Here is a 16783-nt window from a genome sequence, read left to right as displayed (position 1 = left end):
TATGCATCGCGGGGATTTGAGGCAGAAGCTGGAGCTCACCCGGAAAAGGGGGCCTGAGGGGCTCCGTCGGGAGATCCGGATCTCCCGACATCATTTTTGCACCGACCGGGACACGGCGGTGCCAGTCCCCCTTCCCCCATTCGCTGCCCAGCCAACCGGCCAGGCGGGGCGGGGCTGCCCGCTGGCGACCGCTCCCCCGGGGTTACTGAGTCCCTGCTCGCGTGAGAAGCTCAGCGACCCTGTGCCCGAGGTCACGGCCGCCGGAAGGCCAGAGGCGCCGCTGAGCTGGCCCCGTCCCCCAGGGCGCGACGACCCGGCGAAGCTCGCGCTCACGGACCGAGGGTCGCGCGGGCTCTCCGGGCGCCGCCTCCGGGGTCAGGCGCGTGGCAACCCAGGGCCACCTCCCGCCGGACCCTGGCCCTCGAGGTTGCCCCTGGGCTCCAGGAAGGAGGCCAGGGGGTCGCTAGTACTTTGCGGGGGCTACAGAGCGCAAGGGCTAGAGGGGGCCCCCCGGGACCGGCCAGGGTGCGAGGGGGGAATGCGAAGGGGCGCGGAGGCTCCCCCGCCCGCGTCGGAGCACCTGCAGGCTTGCAGAGGCCAGAGGTCGCGCGGCCCCTCCCCGCGCCACCTGGCCGGGGGCGCGGCGCCCAGGAGTTGCGTGAGAAGGGCTTGGAGGCCCGCGCAGCCAACTCGCCGCCCGGGTCCTTGGCTGGGCACGGGTCCCGGCGCAGTCACGCGAAGTGGGGGGAGGGGGCCAGGGGCGCGGCTCTTAAAGGGCCAGGGCCTCGCCCGAGCGTCGCAGGCGCGCGATTGGAGAGGGGGCGAGGCGGGCAAAGGGCCCGGGCTTGCGTGCGGAGCTCGCCTCAGCCTGCGCGTCCAGTCCGCGCTCTGGGTCTACGCCCAAGGCTGCCTCGTCCGACGCCGCGCTGTCCGTGCGAGGCCGAACCCTCCCGACCTGGGGTGTCTGGGGACAAAAGCCGTGTTTGCGTGTCTGGCTCAACCTGTCCCCAGCTCACTCATCACTCCGCCGGCCCCAGCCCCGCGAACGGCGTCGGCGGCGTGGTCCGCACTGGCCCAGGCCAGAACCCGGCCTCGCCTGCTCCTCACCCACCTCTCCCTTGTGCAAAATAAGTAGCAAGCGCCTACTGTGCGCCAGGCACAGGGGGCCTGCGCCCCGAGGGAGGGAACCAGGTAGAGAGCGAAGGAGCAGGTTGCGATTCAGACAAAGCGGGGTGGTCATCGGGGCGCGTGGATGAAGGCAGCACCTGGTGCAGGCAGCGGCGGTTTTGGGGTGGAGGTGGGAGTGGAAGGAGCAGAACCAGGGCACTGGAATGGTGCCTCCCCCCCCCCCCCCGTGCACGAGAGACCTAGCAGCAAGGCTGAGGTGGGTGGGTGGGGTCCTGGGGGAGCAGCCCTGCCGTGTGGGGGGAGCCCTTGGCTGAGCACCACGGGGCTGCCTCTTCGAGCCATGGAGACGCTGCTGGGGTCCGATTGGAGCAAGACCACGCCCATCATTCTGATGACAGCCACCTGAGAGCGAGGGCAGGTGTCGCCAACACCACACCTGTGCACTCAGCCTCTGGCCTGAGTTCCCACCTTCTTTATGCTCCTTCCACCTCCTCCACCAGGCAGCACCCCGAGTGTTTGTTTCAAAAATACAAAACCTCAGCCCGGGGCTGCAGCTCAATAGGCTAATCCTCCGCCTGCGGTGCCGGCACCCCGGGTTCTAGTCCCGGTTGGGGCGCCGGGTACTAGTCCCAGTGGCTCCTCTTCCAGTCCAGCTCTCTGCTGTGGCCCGGGACGGCAGAGGAGGATGGCCCAAATGCTTGGGCCCTGCACCCCATGGGAGACCAGGAGGAAGCACTTGGCTCCTGGCTTCGGATCGGCCATTAGGGGGATGAACCAACAGAAGGAAGACCTTTCTCTCTGTCTCTCTCTCTCACTGTCTAACTCTACCTGTCAAAAAAAAAAGTTTTAAAAAAATGCAAAACCTCATTTAAAAAATTATTTATTTATTTATTTATTTACTTATTTACTTATTTATTTGAAAGGCAGAGTTACAAAGAGGCAAAGAGAGAGAGAGAGAGGTCTTCGACCCACTGGTTCACTCCTCAGATGGCCACAACGGTCAGAGCTGCACCGGTCTGAAGCCAGGAGCCAGGAGCTTCCTCTGGGTCTCCCACATGGGTGCAGGGGCCCAAGGACTTGGGCCATTTTTCGCTGCTGTCCCAGGCCATAGCAGAGAGCTGGATTGGAATTGGAGCAGCCGGGACTTGAACACCACTGCAGGTGGTGGCTTTACCTGCTATGCCACAGCGCGGACCCCAAAACCTCATTTCAAAATCACCCTCTTGCCTGAACCCCTCACGTAGCTCCCACCACCCCGAGAAGGGTTATCAGACTCCTGAGCAGAGCCTGCCGGGCCTCTCCCTCTAACTTTGCACGCTCCCCTCACGCCACCTCCTCCAGGGTGCCTTCCTGGATCCTGTCCTCAGCTGAGATTTGCTTCCAGCCCTTCTCCTTGGCCATCGGACCCTTGCTGTGACATGCCCCCCACACACACAACCTGCCACTTCTTCCTCCGTGCCCTAACGTGGGGAAGAACCAAGTGGGAAGCGGGTCTGTGAGCACCATCCTGGCGAGACACTGACTTACAGATGGGACACAAGGAAGGTGACATCACCCCCCAAAATGCAGGCGACAGGGAACACTTCCGGGGCATCCTCTGCGTCACCCCCCCACCCGCCACAGTGGGGTCCATCCTTTAGTCTCGACTGGAGCTCGAGCTGCCAAGAGGACTGGCTGGTGTGGCAGCCATGGCGGCGAGGCAGGGAGCGAGGCCTGAGCTTCCCCTGGCCGGAGAAACAGTGGCCTGGGCACGGGTGCTGGAGGCCACCGCATGCTGGGGTTCTGGGCATGGGTGCTGGGAGCCCACCGCATGCTGGGGTTCTGGGCATGGGTGCTGGGGGGCCACCGCGTGGTGGGGTTCCTGACCAGGGTCTCAGGAAACCCCATCTCTCTGTAGAAGGTGCATTCCTCACTCACATTCCTCCAAGGGGCTCTTGGCACTGGCTGATTCATTGGCTAAAAAGCCAGTTCTCCCATTTCTCAGCTGGACAAACTGAGGTCAGGAGGGCAAAGGCCAAGGGCACAGCACAGAGCCGGTCCAGGCAGAACCTGGCTCCCAGGCCTCTTGTCCACTAGACAGGGCCCTTGCACCATGATTTACTGGCCCACGGGGGCAGAAGGTGGACGAGCTTGGCCTCTGGACCAGGGTCCCCAGCCCCCAGGCTCCTGGGCAAGAGGCAGCTGCATGGCCTTGTGAGAGGCATGCCCTTTTTGGGAAGGCGGCCCTCACTGGGCACTGGGCAGAGAAGGAGGGAGCTGGGCAGGAGGTTCGAGGACCTTGGCCTGGAGCTGAGCACATTCCTAGGTCAAAGTTCCACGCCTTTGCGTGAGAAGCACTTGGCGAGGGCTCCCCAGGGATCAATACCAGGCACACAAGGGCAGGGCCAGGGGCAGTGGGCAGTGGGGAGGACAGAGGGCTCTGGGTTGGAGGGGCAGAGACCCAGCCCAAGGTCTGGGCTCAGCGGAGTCGTCCAGCCCAGAGCTTTGGGCCAGCACCACTGAGGGCCCTGTGGCAGGGGACTGACAGGAGCCGCCCCCCGAAGAAGAGCCCACGCTGGGTCAGGAAATGCTACAGGAGCAGCCAGGGAGGGGGTTAAAGGCCATCATGGAGTATGAGGAGCATGGACGGGCGTCCCTGCATGGGCTGGGGCTGTGGCTATTTGGGAATCTGGGTGGATGGAGACCTGGGCCATGTCTCCAATTGCGCCTTCATCCCATCTAGTCAACCCAGCTCTGGGTCCTCAGTTCCGTCCCATCCTCCCCTGCCCGTCCACAGAGACCCTTGGCTCCCTGGCTCCCGACTGCTGTAATTAAGGATCTCCCATATCGGTCTTGGCCTAAGCTGTCGTCCTGACATCAGCACGAAGGTGCCCTCTTTCACTCTCAAAGGAGCCTGGCTCGGGGCCGGCGCTGTGGTGTGGCAGGCTAAGGCTCCACCTGCAACGCTGGCATCCCACATGGGTGCCGGTTCAAGACCCGGCTGCCCAGGAAGGCAGTGGAGGATGACCTAAGTCCTAGGGCCCCTGCACCCATGTGGGAGACCTGGAGGAAGCTCCTGGCTCCTGGTTTCAGATCGGCACAGCTCCAGCCATTGCGGCCAGTTGGGGACTGAACCATTGGATGGAAGACCTGTCTCTCTTTCTCTGCCTCTCCTCTCTCTGTGTAACTCTGACTTTGAAATAAATAAATAAATATTAAAAAAAAAGAAGAAGAATTCTGACCCTTGGGATCCAGAGCTGTGGTGTAGCAGGTTAAGACTCTGCCTGCAGTGCAGGCATCCCACATGGGCGCCAGTTCAAGTCCCAGCTGCTCCATTTCTGATTCTGCTCCCTGCTAATGGCTTGGGAAAGCAGTAGAAGATGGACCAAGTGCTTGGGGTCCTGCACCCATGTGGGAGACCCTGAAGAAGCTCCTGGCTCCTAGCTTGGCCTGGCCTAGCCAAGGCTGACCAAAGTGGCCATTTTGGGAGTGAACCAGCAGATGGAAGCGCTCTCTCTCTCTCCTTCTCTCTCTGAATCTCTGCCTTTCAAATAAATAAATAAACCTTAAAAAAAATTCTGACCCAAGGGGCCAGCCAGGGCGGCTTACCCAGCCGAGCCTCTGAGTGACAGAAGCCAACAAGACCACTCAGGCTGGACAGGCTCCTAAGAGGTCGCTCCTGTTGAACAGCTGGGCCCTGGATAGAATGGCCTCCAACAGGCCCACTCTGGGGGCTCAGCATGTCTGCGGAAGCCCCCACTATGGCTGCCGAGGGCCATGGCAGGGTGGGTCCATTGCGTCTGGGCCCTGCGGGAGCTATGCTGGAGGCGCCTTGGCTGGGGTGGCCCTGGGACGCCAGCAGAGCCGGGTCCCAGGCATCAGCTGCCCCTTTGCTCCCTGCTGCCCGAAGCCCTCTGCCCTCCCGCCTGCAGCTGTGCTGAGGCGGAGACCCCGCCCCTTACAGAGGAAGATTCTAGAAGCAGGGGAGCAGCCTCCTGACTGCGGCCTGCAGGGCCCTCCCCAGCCGGCTCCCTCACCCCCTGCAGCCCCTCCTCCTCCCCAGGCACAAACCCGGGCCAGTCCCCACCTGTGTCCATCAGCCCAACGCAGTCCCTCACCTGGGGTCGTGCAGAGGGGCCATTTGTGCAGGTGAGAGAGACCAGGAGGGAGGCTGCAGCTCCTGAGCGCTGGCCCAGCAGAGCAGGGGTTCGGGGGGGAGCGGGCAAAGGCAGAGCCCCCAGAAGGCGGCTGTGGAGAGGCTGCCGAGCAGAGTGTGGCCCACGCAAGGACTGCAGCTGTGGCTCAAGGCTCTCAGGGCTCCTCCGCACTGGCTCTGTGCCCTCCGCCCTGCTGGGGGTCAGGAACTCACCCAGATCTCCCACTCCTGGAGCAGGCGTCCCCACTGCCTCCTGGGGGCTGCATTAGCAGGAATCAGGTGTGGGATGCCAGCAGCTGAACCACCAGGCTTGGCCCCCGCCCCCTAGTTGACTTTTATTTTCAGCCCTGAGAGACCTCAAACATACTTTACATTGAGAGTCGGGAGCAGGAAGTGAGGTACCAGGTCCAACAGGGTCAGTTCAGGGGACCCCCTCCGGCCACGACGGCTTTGGCACCAACCTGGGGCTGCCACGGGTCCTTGTTAGCTGCTTGCCTGCTGGTGCCAGCCCCTCTGTGAAGTCCACGCTGGCCGCTGTAAGGACAGAACACACCCACTGTGCGACCCGCACTGTATTCAAAATCGAGGGAGGGGCTGGCGCGGTGGCCCCGTGGGTGAAGCTGCCGCCTGTGACTCCGGCATTCCACATGGGCACCAGTTTGAATTCCAGCTGCTCCAATTCCGATTCAGCTCCTGGCTAATGCGCCAGGGAAGGCAGCAGAGGATGGCGCAAGTGCTTGGGTCCTGCCTCCAATGCGGGAGACCCAGATGGAGTTTCTGGCTCCTGGCTTCGGCCTGGCCCTGCCCTGGTCGGTGAGACCATTTGGGAAGTGAGCCAGCAGATGGAAGATTTCTCTCTCTCTCTCTCTCTCTCTCTCTCTCTGCCCCCCCCATCTGTCTATAACTCTGCCTTTCAAATAAATAAATCTTTTCTAAAAGAGTTAAAATATTTATTTATTTGAGAGGCAGAGTAACAGAGGAGAGAGAGAGAGAAAGAGAGAGAGAAAGAGAGAGAGAGATCTTCTATCAGCTGGTTCACTCCCCAGATGCCCACAACAGCCAGGGCAGGGCCCAGTGGAAGCCAGGAGTCAAAAATTCCATCCGGGTCTCCCATGTGGGTGCAGGGACCCAAGCACTTGGGCCATCCTCTGCTGCCTTCCCTGGCGCATTAGCAGGAAGCTGGATTGGAAGCCGAGTGGCCAAGGCCTGAACCAGCACGCCCATAGGGATACAGGTGTCCCAGCTTAACCCACTGGGCCACAACAGCTGCGCGCCCCAGGCTGGCCCCTCGAGCCGCGTTATGTGGCAGTCACGAGTGGGACTTCACAAGGCGATGTCTTCACAGCGGGGCTGAGAGAAGCAGGCAAGCAGCTAAAGACGGCAACGGCAGGCCAGACTGGGAAGACTCGCGTGAGTGGAGACGGGAGCCCGAGCCGCAAAGGCATCCTGGTGTTGCATTATAAGCAGCTCTGACCCGGAAGCACTGTGTTTCCTTGAGGAGCTTTGCGGGAGGGAGAAGTGATGGGAGGAGGGCAGACGTCCCCCGCAAGGGAACGACGGGAAGGCAGAAGGCAGACCAGAGCGATCCCAGGGCACCTACATCTACCTGCTACACCGCAATGCCAGCCCCATGTCTCTCCTCTCTCTCCAACTCTGCCTTTCAAATAAATAAATTAATAATCACACAGAAACTGTCACAGCCATGAAGAGTCCAATGACTAAATGTCTCCAGGTGTCCTGGACAAGACCCTGGAAGAGAAGAGACGTTACGCAAGCCAAGGGCCTCTGAGTAAACTGTGAACTGTAGTTAGTTCATGAAAGTTCCATTCTGTACCAGCACGGCCTAGCTTGGCCCTTGACCCGTTTTATGTGCACAGCTTTACCGTCCTACCTTCCCCAGCCTCCAACCCCCGCTGTGCTCTGTCCCATTTCCCATCCTGCCCCTCGACGTCTCCACTGGCTGACCCCACAGCTTCCCCGTATTCAGGGGTGAAAAGCCCAGTTCAGCCTAAAGTAAGATTTGCACCCCATGCCCGACCTAAGGCTGCGCTCCACCCTCTCTCAGACCCAGCCAAGACCTGAGCCTCTCTTAAAGGCCCCTTCCATACAGCGAGCACCTGTACATTCATAGAAGGCTGACGTTCCTCAGACGAGAGAGAGAGAGAGAGAGAGAGAGCGAGCGCAGAGAGGCCAGTGCTCTGGCGTAGTGGGCTAAGCCACCGCCTCTGGCGCGGGCATCCTACATGGGCGCCAGTTTGTGTCCCGGTTGCTCCTCTTCCGATCCAGCTCTCTGCTATGGCCTGAGAAAGCAGTGGAGGATGGGCTGAGTCCTTGGGCCCCTGCGCCCACGTGGGAGATCGGGAGGAAGCGCCTGGCTCCTGGCTTCGTGTTGGCACAGCTCCTGCCATTGCGGATATTCAGGGAGCAGACCAGCAGATGGAAGACCTCTCTCTCTCTCTCTCTCTCTCTCTCGCTCGCTCGCTCTCTGTCTCCCCCCACCCTGTAACTCTGCCTTTCAAATAAATAAAAAATAAATCTTTTTTTTTTAAAGACAGCAGATAGATGTCATCCACTTGGATAACAGGTAGATTGATTGACAGATGACAGGCAGATGATTGCTAGATGGACAAATGGATACATAGAGGGTACATAAATGACAGCAGAGAGCTGACCGACAGATGTTAAATAGATACTAGCAGATAAGCAGATGATGGATCCATAGGAAGACAGATTGATAGGTAGACAGAGGATGGACAGAAAGATAGAAGACAGATGACAGATAAAGATGGTGGATAGATAGGTAGACAGAGGATGGACAGATAATCATCTCTTATTGAGAGATGATTGATAAATGATAATAGATGGATGACAGGGAGCGATGATAGAGCATTTGAAAGCAGGCTGCCGGTGTCACGGCACTCCACCCCTAACCAGCACCCCCCTGTCCCCACAAACCAGGGTACCCCCTCACACCCGTGCTGCTGTGTGCAGAAGGAAGAAGACCAGCCCTCAGCCCAGGATGCCGTCTCCCGGCCACGGTCACGGTCACATGTCCCCAGTTCTCCCGGAGCTGTCCTTGGCAGCCTGTGAGAGATTCTGTGTGCTGGCCGCCTTCCGCACGCCACATCTGGCCGCCCCGTCTCCGGAGCAGCCCTTGTCTATTCTGGCCCAGCGATTCTGGCCGGAGCCCTCATGTCGCACGAGCAACCTCATTTGCTCTTTAGTTTCTCACTGTGTCTCCCAGGAGGCAGGAACGTGAGGGAACTTTCTAGAAGGCTCAGGCCAAGATGCGGAGCCGGCTGGAGTCATAGGTTGTTGGGGAGGTGGCACTAGAGGGGCAGCGTGGGCCCCTGGACCAAGTGCCCGCAGGGACCCTCCCTCTGGGGACAGCGCCCACTCCCAGCCCCCTGGCCTGCCCTGGAGGGAAGCGGATCCGCCTGCCCTGGACATCTACTGAAGAGCTGGCCATTACCATGATCCTCTCTGGCCCAGCCCCAGGGAGCTGGCCTGGGGCCTGGGGAGTGGGCGGAGCTGAGGGCTCATGGCCCAAAGCCGAGGGTTGATCCTTCCAACTTTGTTCAGTGATCCAACTTTGATGTCAGGTGACCAGGCCAACCTGATAGGTGGTAGGGAATATAAATGCCCCCTCGGCCGGAGCCTGCCGCCGTGGACAGCCCCCACAGCCCCGCCGATCTGAAGCACCTGCCTCTACAGGTAAGTTGCTCGGCCCTCGGGACTCCCTGCTCTACAGCGATGGGGGGCGGGGGGCCCTGGGTTACCTGGAGGAGGCCTGAGCCCTGGCCTTCGTAACTACGCCAGCTCTGGAGGCCAGTGCCTCCATTTTCCAAGGAGCGGTTTAACCTAGGACATCTCCAAGGGTCCCTCCTCGGAGTGGGGGAGAGGAGAGGAGGGTCCTCGCTAGCCACGAGGGTGGCCTGGCCAAGGCTGCTGCCCAACCCCAGCCTCCCAGGCTGTGATGGACAGGGACTCACTCATCATTGGGGGCGGAGGGAGGCACCCTTCCTGGTATGGACCAGAAGCTGTTTGTTGCAGCCCTGGGACCTCGCCTCCTCCGTGTCACTGGGTGGGGGAGCTCCACATGGCCGGCAGGAAGCCAGCCCTGGTAGGGGCCTGTTGGCACAACCTCCAGAGTGCACGTGCACACACACACACACACACACACAGTGCTGGGGGCCCACCTCAGCGTCCTGGGTACCCACTCTGGGAGTTCGCAGCCTCTGTGGGTTGCAGCAGGCAGGCAGCCAAGCACAGAGCCTGGATGAGGACGCGGATGGAGGAGCAGCTCCGTCCCGACCCTCAGCCCGGCCCCTCCCGCCTCGCCCCTTCTGTTGCTGCAGATGGCGATGTCCCCAGCCGCTCCCCTCTCGGTCACTGAGCTGCTCCTGGTCTCTGCCGTCTTCTGCCTGGTGTTCTGGGCGGTCAGGGCCTCGAGGCCTAAGGTCCCCAAAGGCCTGAAGCGTCTGCCGGGGCCCTGGGGCTGGCCCCTGCTCGGGCACCTGCTGACGCTGGGCAAGAACCCGCACGTGGCGCTGGCGCGGCTGAGCCGGCGCTACGGGGACGTGTTCCAGATCCGCCTGGGCTCCACGCCCGTGGTGGTGCTCAGCGGCCTGGACACCATCAAGCAGGCCTTGGTGCGGCAAGGCGACGACTTCAAGGGCCGGCCTGACCTCTACAGCTCCTCCTTCATCACCGAGGGCCAGAGCATGACCTTCAGCCCAGACTCGGGGCCCGTGTGGGCCGCCCGCCGGCGCCTGGCCCAGGACTCCCTGAAGAGCTTCTCCATCGCCTCCAACCCCGCCTCCTCCAGCTCCTGCTACCTGGAGGAGCACGTGAGCCAGGAGGCCGAGAACCTCATCGGCAGGTTCCAGGAGCTGATGGCGGCTGTGGGGCGCTTCGACCCCTACAGCCAGCTGGTGGTGTCGGCGGCCAGGGTCATCGGGGCCATGTGCTTTGGGCGGCACTTCCCGCAGGGCAGTGAGGAGATGCTGGACGTCGTGAGGAACAGCAGCAAGTTCGTGGAGACCGCCTCTTCCGGCAGCCCCGTGGACTTCTTCCCCATCCTGCGCTACCTGCCCAACCGCCCCCTGCAGAGGTTCAAGGACTTCAACCAGAGGTTCCTGCGGTTCCTGCAGAAAACCGTCCGGGAGCACTATGAGGACTTCGACAGGGTGAGCCCTGGGTGCACCTGCCGAGGGACCCCCCCCCCCCAGGACCAGCCATGTGGCCCAGGGCCAACCACGCCTCCTCAGAATCCACACCCTTACCGCTTCCCCATCAGGGGCCCTGGGAGACCCGCCAGCACCGTGGGGGGTGCCCTCAGCCTTTGTCCTGCGGGAACCTGAACCCCAACAGTGGCTGATCCCCAGCTCTGCCTTCGCTTCACTTCCCTGTTCACACCGGCCTCTTCCTCCTTTGAAACTGGACCCTGGGTTGTTGGGAGAGGGGTCAAGCCTCCTGCTGTGAGCCCCAGGCAGGGCGGAGGGGGGAGCACCCAAGGACACGCCACCCACCGGGGCCGGCGTTTGGCGCCCTAAGCCCGTGTCCCTTCAGAACAGCATCCAGGACATCACGGGCGCCCTCTTCAAGCACAGCGAAAAGAACTCCAAGGCCAACGGCGGCCTCATCCCCCAGGAGAAGATCGTCAACCTCGTCAACGACATCTTTGGAGCTGGTAGGGGCGGGACCCTGCCCCTCCACCCCCACCCGGTGCCTGCTGGGCACCCACACCCTCGTTCAGCCCCAGGGCCCATCAGAAGGCCTCCCAGCCTCACACCGGCTAGCACAGGACACAGGAACCTGGCCCGAGCTGTGCCACCAACTCCCACTGGAAACTCTGCTCCAAGTCCCTCTCCCCCTGCACACCTCAGCTTCCCCACGGAGCGATAAAGAACCCTCTGACCTCTAAGCCTAGCCCCTGTCATGCCGGCAGCTGATGACCAATGTCCCAAGTCCACGCCAAGAAGCCCAGCCCTGCCCCCAGGAAGCTCAGGGGCTGGGGTCAGAGGAAGATACGGCTTGGTCCCTCCCTGGCAGGTGCTTGTTTAACGCAGGTCTCCGTGGTCCTTCCGTCCTTCCTTCCTATCCCCCCCAGGGTTTGACACCATCACCACAGCACTCTCATGGAGCCTCATGTACCTGGTGACCAACCCCAGGAGACAGAGAAAGATCCAGGAGGAGCTGGGTAGGTGGTGCCCTTGACCCTGTGGCTGGGCTTGATCCATCTACAGATGCCTGCTACGCACCTGCTCTGTGAAAGCCCGGATGGACAGTGATGCCCACCCTTGCCCCAAAGATGCTGGGGAGCAGTGGGGCCCCGTGTAGAGTGACACAGGTGCCGAGTGCCACAGTAGCCCTGAGCTCCGTCCGTCGCCCACCCCTGGTGTTCTGCAGACGCTGTGGTTGGCAGGGCGCGGCAGCCCCGCCTCTCCGACAGACCCCAGCTGCCCTACCTGGAGGCCTTCATCCTGGAGCTCTTCCGACACACCTCTTTCGTCCCCTTCACCATCCCCCACAGGTGAGGCGGCCATCTTGCCCGCCCCAGGCCTTGCCAGGAGAAAGCCACACCCAGATCACAGCGCTCCCTCCGCTCTGCCCCCATCCCCTCCCTGCCAGCACCCTCGCCCCAGCCCAGCAGCCTCCAACGGTGCTGGTGTAGGACCCGGAGTGACCCCCACCCTCTCCTCAGCTCCTACAGCCCTACCTCTGCCCCGCAGCCAATCCCGACACAAACCTGCCCTCCGGGAGTATCTTGCACTCACCTGGCGGGTCCAGCCTCTCTGCTGTCTGCCAGGACCTAACAGCCGCCGAGCCTTGATTACGTCCTGAAATTGAACGAAATCAAGGGAGTTAGTGAACGCTGACTTCAGCAGCAAGCAAGAGGCTGTTGTGGTGCAGCAGGCTAAGCTGTGACTTGCAATGTCAGCGTCCCATATCAATGCCTGGTTCAAGTCCCGGCTGCTCCACTTTTTTCTTGAAAAAAAATTTTTTAAGATTTTATTTATTTTATTTGAGAGTTAGAGTTACAGACAGTGAGAGGGAGAGACCAAGAGAAAGGTCTTCCGTCCATTGGTTTATTTATTTATTTATTTGAGAGGTAGAGTTACAGACAGAGAGAGGGAGAGACAGACAGAGAGGTCTTCCATCTGCTGGTTCACTCTGCAAATGGCCACAACAGCCAGAGCTGAGCCAATTTGATCTGATCCGAAGCCAGGAGCTAGGAGCCTCCTCCAGATCTCCCAGGTGTGCAGGGGACCAAGCCCTTGGGCCACCCTCTACTGCTTTCCTAGGCGATAGCAGAGAGCTAGACTGGAAGAGGAACAGCCGGGACTAGAACCAGCGCCCATATGGGATGCCAGCGTTGCAGGTGGAGGCTTAGCCCACTATGAGATAGAGCCAGCCCTGGCTGCTCCACTTCTGATCCAGCTCCCTACTAATGTGCCTGGGAAGGCAGCGGATGGTGGTCCAACTCCTTGGGCCCCTACTATCTATATGATCTTCCATCTGTTAGTTCACCTCCAAACAACCACAATAGCCTGGGGCTGGGTCCTGCCAAAGCCAGGAGCCAGGAGCTTCATCCTGGTCTCCCACATGGGTGTAGGGCCCCAAGCACCTGGGCCATCACCTGCTGCCTTCCCAGGTACATTTGCAGGGAACTGGATCAGAAGTGGAGCAGCAGAATCTCAACTGGCTGCACCACAATGCCGGCTCCAGGAAGGGCCAAATGCGTGCTGAGCGCAGAGTTCAGCAAACTCGCTTTGAAGACAGGAGCTGGGGGAAGGGGAGGCAATTTCATCCCGCCTGCCAGGGTGGGGCCCGTGACTACATGGTGGGGGCGCTGGGACACAGTGGGCACGGGAGTGAGACTGCCCCAGCCCGGAGCCTGACGGAGCCCTCTTCCCTCCACAGCACCACCAGGGACACCACACTGAACGGCTTCCACATTCCCAAGGAATGCTGCATTTTCATAAACCAGTGGCAAATCAACCACGACCCGTGAGTACGCGTCCCTCGTGGAAAGACAAGCACAGCTTCGGTAGTCGGGAGGCTGCTTTGCCTGCTCAGAGCAGGTACGGGGAAGGAAGGAGGCGGCACCTGCTACGTAGCCTGTCCAGATGGCCAAGCTCGGTCCACGTTTCTCAGACGTTAGTGCACGCAAGAGTCGGCCAGTGGGCCAAGTGTCTAGCCTGGTGGTTAGGACGCCTGCGTACCTGGGTTTGATTTCTGGATCCAGCTCCTGGCTCCAGCTTCTCACTAGTGCAGACCCTGGGAGGCAGTGGAGATGGATCAAGTGGTTGGGTTCCTGCCACCTGCGTGGGGGACCTGGAGGAGGCTCCTGGCTCCTGGCTGTGGCCCAGCCCAGCCCTGGGCATTGCAGCCTTTTGGGGAGTGAACAAACAGATGGAAGCGCTCTCTCACTCTTTCTCTCTCTTGCTCCCTACCTTTCTTTGTGTAACTCTGACTTTCAAATGAATAAGTCTTTTTTCAAAATAGAGCTGGGCGGGAAGCTTGCTCCATATTCTGGCCCCAGCCCCCAGAGCACATCTCACAGGTAAGGCGGAGCCCCTTCTGGTGTGAATGGGCCTCCTCCTCTCCTGGGGAGGCCCCACTGAGTCCATGGGCAGAGGACGTGTAACTTACCAGCCAACCTGGGACACTCTTGCGATGGAAGGTGCTATCAATATTGTGCTATTAACGACTACTCTGAAATAAGGGCATGAACCCAGTCACACTGCTGAGTCCCCTCGCCAGAGGCGTGGAGTTAAACACATTTTAATTTACTTTAAATAAAGCAAAAAAATTGATATTAAAAAGCACTATCTTCAAGGCTATTTTTTTAACGTTTATTTTTGTCTACTTGATAGAGCAACACAGAGAGAGAGAGAGAGAGAGCGAGCGAGAGCGTGCGCAAGGGAGCGAGGAAGGCGGATCTTCCATCTGCTGGCTCACTCCCTAAACGCCAGCAACAGCCTGGGCCGGGGGAGGGCCAAGTCAGGAGCCTGGAGCCCCGTCCTGGTCTCCCGTTTGTGTAGCGTTGTCCGCCGTCTTCAGAGCACACTAGCAGGAAGTTGGATGGGACGTGGAGGGGTGGGAACTCGACCCACAACTAAGCCGTCTGTGCCACAACGCCCAGCCCAGGATAATCGTGTGAAAGAAAGCTTTATAAAAGAAAGAAACGTCAGAGTTCAGTTTGGGGGCAGGATTTGGTACAATGCTTAAGACAGGAACGCCGCATCCCATATCCGTCCCATACTGGAGTGCCCGGGTTCAAGGCCTAGTTCCAGCTTCCTGCTACCGGGCACCCTGGGAGGCAGCGGGTGATGGCTCAAGTCCTCTGATCTCTGCCACCCACGTGGGAGATCTGGGTGGCGTTCTGAGCTCCTGGCTTCAGCCTGGCCCAGCCTCGGCTATTGCAGACAATTCGGGGAGTGAACCAGGGTCAGCTCTCCTGCCTTCCTCTCGCAGGCAGCTGTGGGGGGACCCGGAGGAGTTCCGGCCCGAGCGATTCCTCACTGCGGACGGCGCGGCCATCAACAAGCCCCTGAGTGAGAAGGTCACGCTCTTCGGCCTCGGCAAGCGCAGGTGCATCGGGGAGACCCTGGCCAGGTGGGAAGTCTTCCTCTTCCTGGCCATCCTGCTCCAGCGGCTGGAGTTCAGCGTGCCACCCGGCGTGCCCGTGGACCTGACCCCCATCTACGGGCTGACCATGAAGCACCCGCGCTGTGAGCATGTCCAGGCTCGCCCACGCTTCTCCGACCAGTGAGGGCGGCCGGGGGCGGGGCTGCGGCGGTCGCTCTGGGGGCTCGGCCGCCCTCTCCTGCTCTTCTTCACAGTAACTTCCTCCGCAATGCCCCGCCCCGTCCCCAGACCCCCACCCTCCCCTGCCGCCCAACCCTGGGCAGCGGCGGCTCTACTTTCTGCCTGCGGCTTCCTTGCCCTGCGCCCACCCTGTCAATGGTCTTGTGGCTGGCTACTTTCCCAGAGCGCAAAGCTCCCCAGGCCCGGGGCTACGTCCCAGGCTCAGTGGCCGGCTCCTCTCTGCTCTGGCCCAAGTCTTGAACACGTGAAGCGCCTGGGGAGGAAGGGGCCCAACCCAGATGAAGCTCCTGGCTTCTGCCCTGCCCGGCCCTGGCTGTTACGTCCATTTGGGGAGTGAACCAGCAGATGGAAGATCTCTCTCTCTCTCTCTGCCTCTGCTTCTCTGTAACTCTGCCTTTCAAATAAATAAATATTAAAAAAAAAATCAGTATCAAGCGTGAAAGTCAACCCAGAGAGCGAGAGAAAAGGTTTACAGAGTATGCACCTGATAAGAAACCGATATCCAGACCGTGAAGAATTGCCACATCTTAGCAATGAGAAATCGACCAACCAAACTCAAAAATGGGGCGGGGGTTGAGCTAGAGCCGTTAAGTCACGGCGTGGGACACCCGCACCCCACGCTGGAGTGCTTGGTTCAGGTCCTGGCTGCTCCACTTCCCGCTCAGACCCCTGCTAATGTGGACGCTGGCAGGCAGCAGCCATGGCTCGAGTAGCTGGGTCCCTGAACCCACGTGGGAGGCCCGCAGGGAGTTCTAAGTTTCTGGCTTCCCCCGGCCTCAGCCCCGGCACCAACGATGGCAGGGATTTTAGGGAGAGAATGAGTGGATGAGAACTCTCTCCTTCTGCCTCACAAGTAAATCAATAAAATCCCTTTAAAGGTTAAACACAGAACTGCCGCGGGATTCAGGTATTCCACCCCGAGGTGCGTACTCAGAAGAACTGAAAATAGGAGCTCAGACAGAAACTCGGTCCCAGACGACACCCCAACCGCCCATCGCGAGATGAGTGACCCACAAAACGGGGTCTACACATCCCACCTGTGTGACGGGACCTCAGAAAGCGTGTGGGAGATGGAATTAAAAAGAGAAGTTTGTTTTGATGCAAAAGCTTTTGGAAGCCAGGCAAGGCTGGGTGTGTGGGGGGGGGGGGCTGAGTGTGTGTGTGTGGGCTTAGTGTGTGTGTGTATGTGTGTGGGGGCTGGGTGTGAGGGGGGCTGGGTGTGTGTGTGTGTGGGCTGAGTGTGTGTGTGTATGTGTGTGGGCTGGGTGGGGGGGGCTGAGTGGGGGGGCTGGGTGTGGGGGGCTGATAAAAAGCTCTTGTAGCCATGAGAAGTCGTGAGGCTGACGAAAAAAGCCAGTGGGAGGGGCACTGAGGCAGTGAGATTCCTGGCCTTTGACACCCCGGAAAAGGCAAAGCAATGGAGACAGCAGAAGCACCAGTGGGCGTCAGGAGCCCAGGGTAAGGGGATGAAGAGCAGCGGAGGGCCCGCGTCCTGTGGGCCTCCAACACAGAGGACCGATGGCAGCAGGACCCCCAGCATCTGCTGCAGGCTTTCATCAGAAAACTGCAACAGTACCTCCTAAGCACCCCGCGCTACCAACTGCACAACCAGAGAAGCTGCACACTGTCTTTAAAGAAATAGGGGGTGGGGTGGCCAGACTGAGGCGCAGCGGGTGCAACCTG

At 60.3% G+C, this 16783-nt stretch overlaps 2 protein-coding genes across 5 annotated transcripts in view; one reads left to right on the top strand and one right to left on the bottom strand.

Moving 5' to 3' along the window:
* EDC3 (enhancer of mRNA decapping 3) overlaps nucleotides 1-16783 on the bottom strand; it is a 128324-nt gene that overhangs the window by 64072 nt on the left and 47469 nt on the right. The gene's annotated exons all lie outside the window — the stretch shown is intronic.
* Nucleotides 8827-15524, top strand: LOC100328937 (cytochrome P450 LM4). 2 transcript variants are annotated; one of them, NM_001171121.1, is given in 7 exon segments: nucleotides 8949-8977; nucleotides 9622-10452; nucleotides 10835-10955; nucleotides 11376-11465; nucleotides 11675-11798; nucleotides 13190-13276; nucleotides 14747-15287. In NM_001171121.1, coding segments are annotated over 6 exon segments (1551 nt in total). In that variant the 5' UTR covers nucleotides 8949-8977; the 3' UTR covers nucleotides 15045-15287.

This window comes from Oryctolagus cuniculus, chromosome 12 (assembly GCF_964237555.1).
Source record: "Oryctolagus cuniculus chromosome 12, mOryCun1.1, whole genome shotgun sequence".
In the NCBI taxonomy this organism is placed as follows: domain Eukaryota; kingdom Metazoa; phylum Chordata; class Mammalia; order Lagomorpha; family Leporidae; genus Oryctolagus; species Oryctolagus cuniculus.
This window is presented reverse-complemented; position numbering and strand designations above follow the sequence as displayed.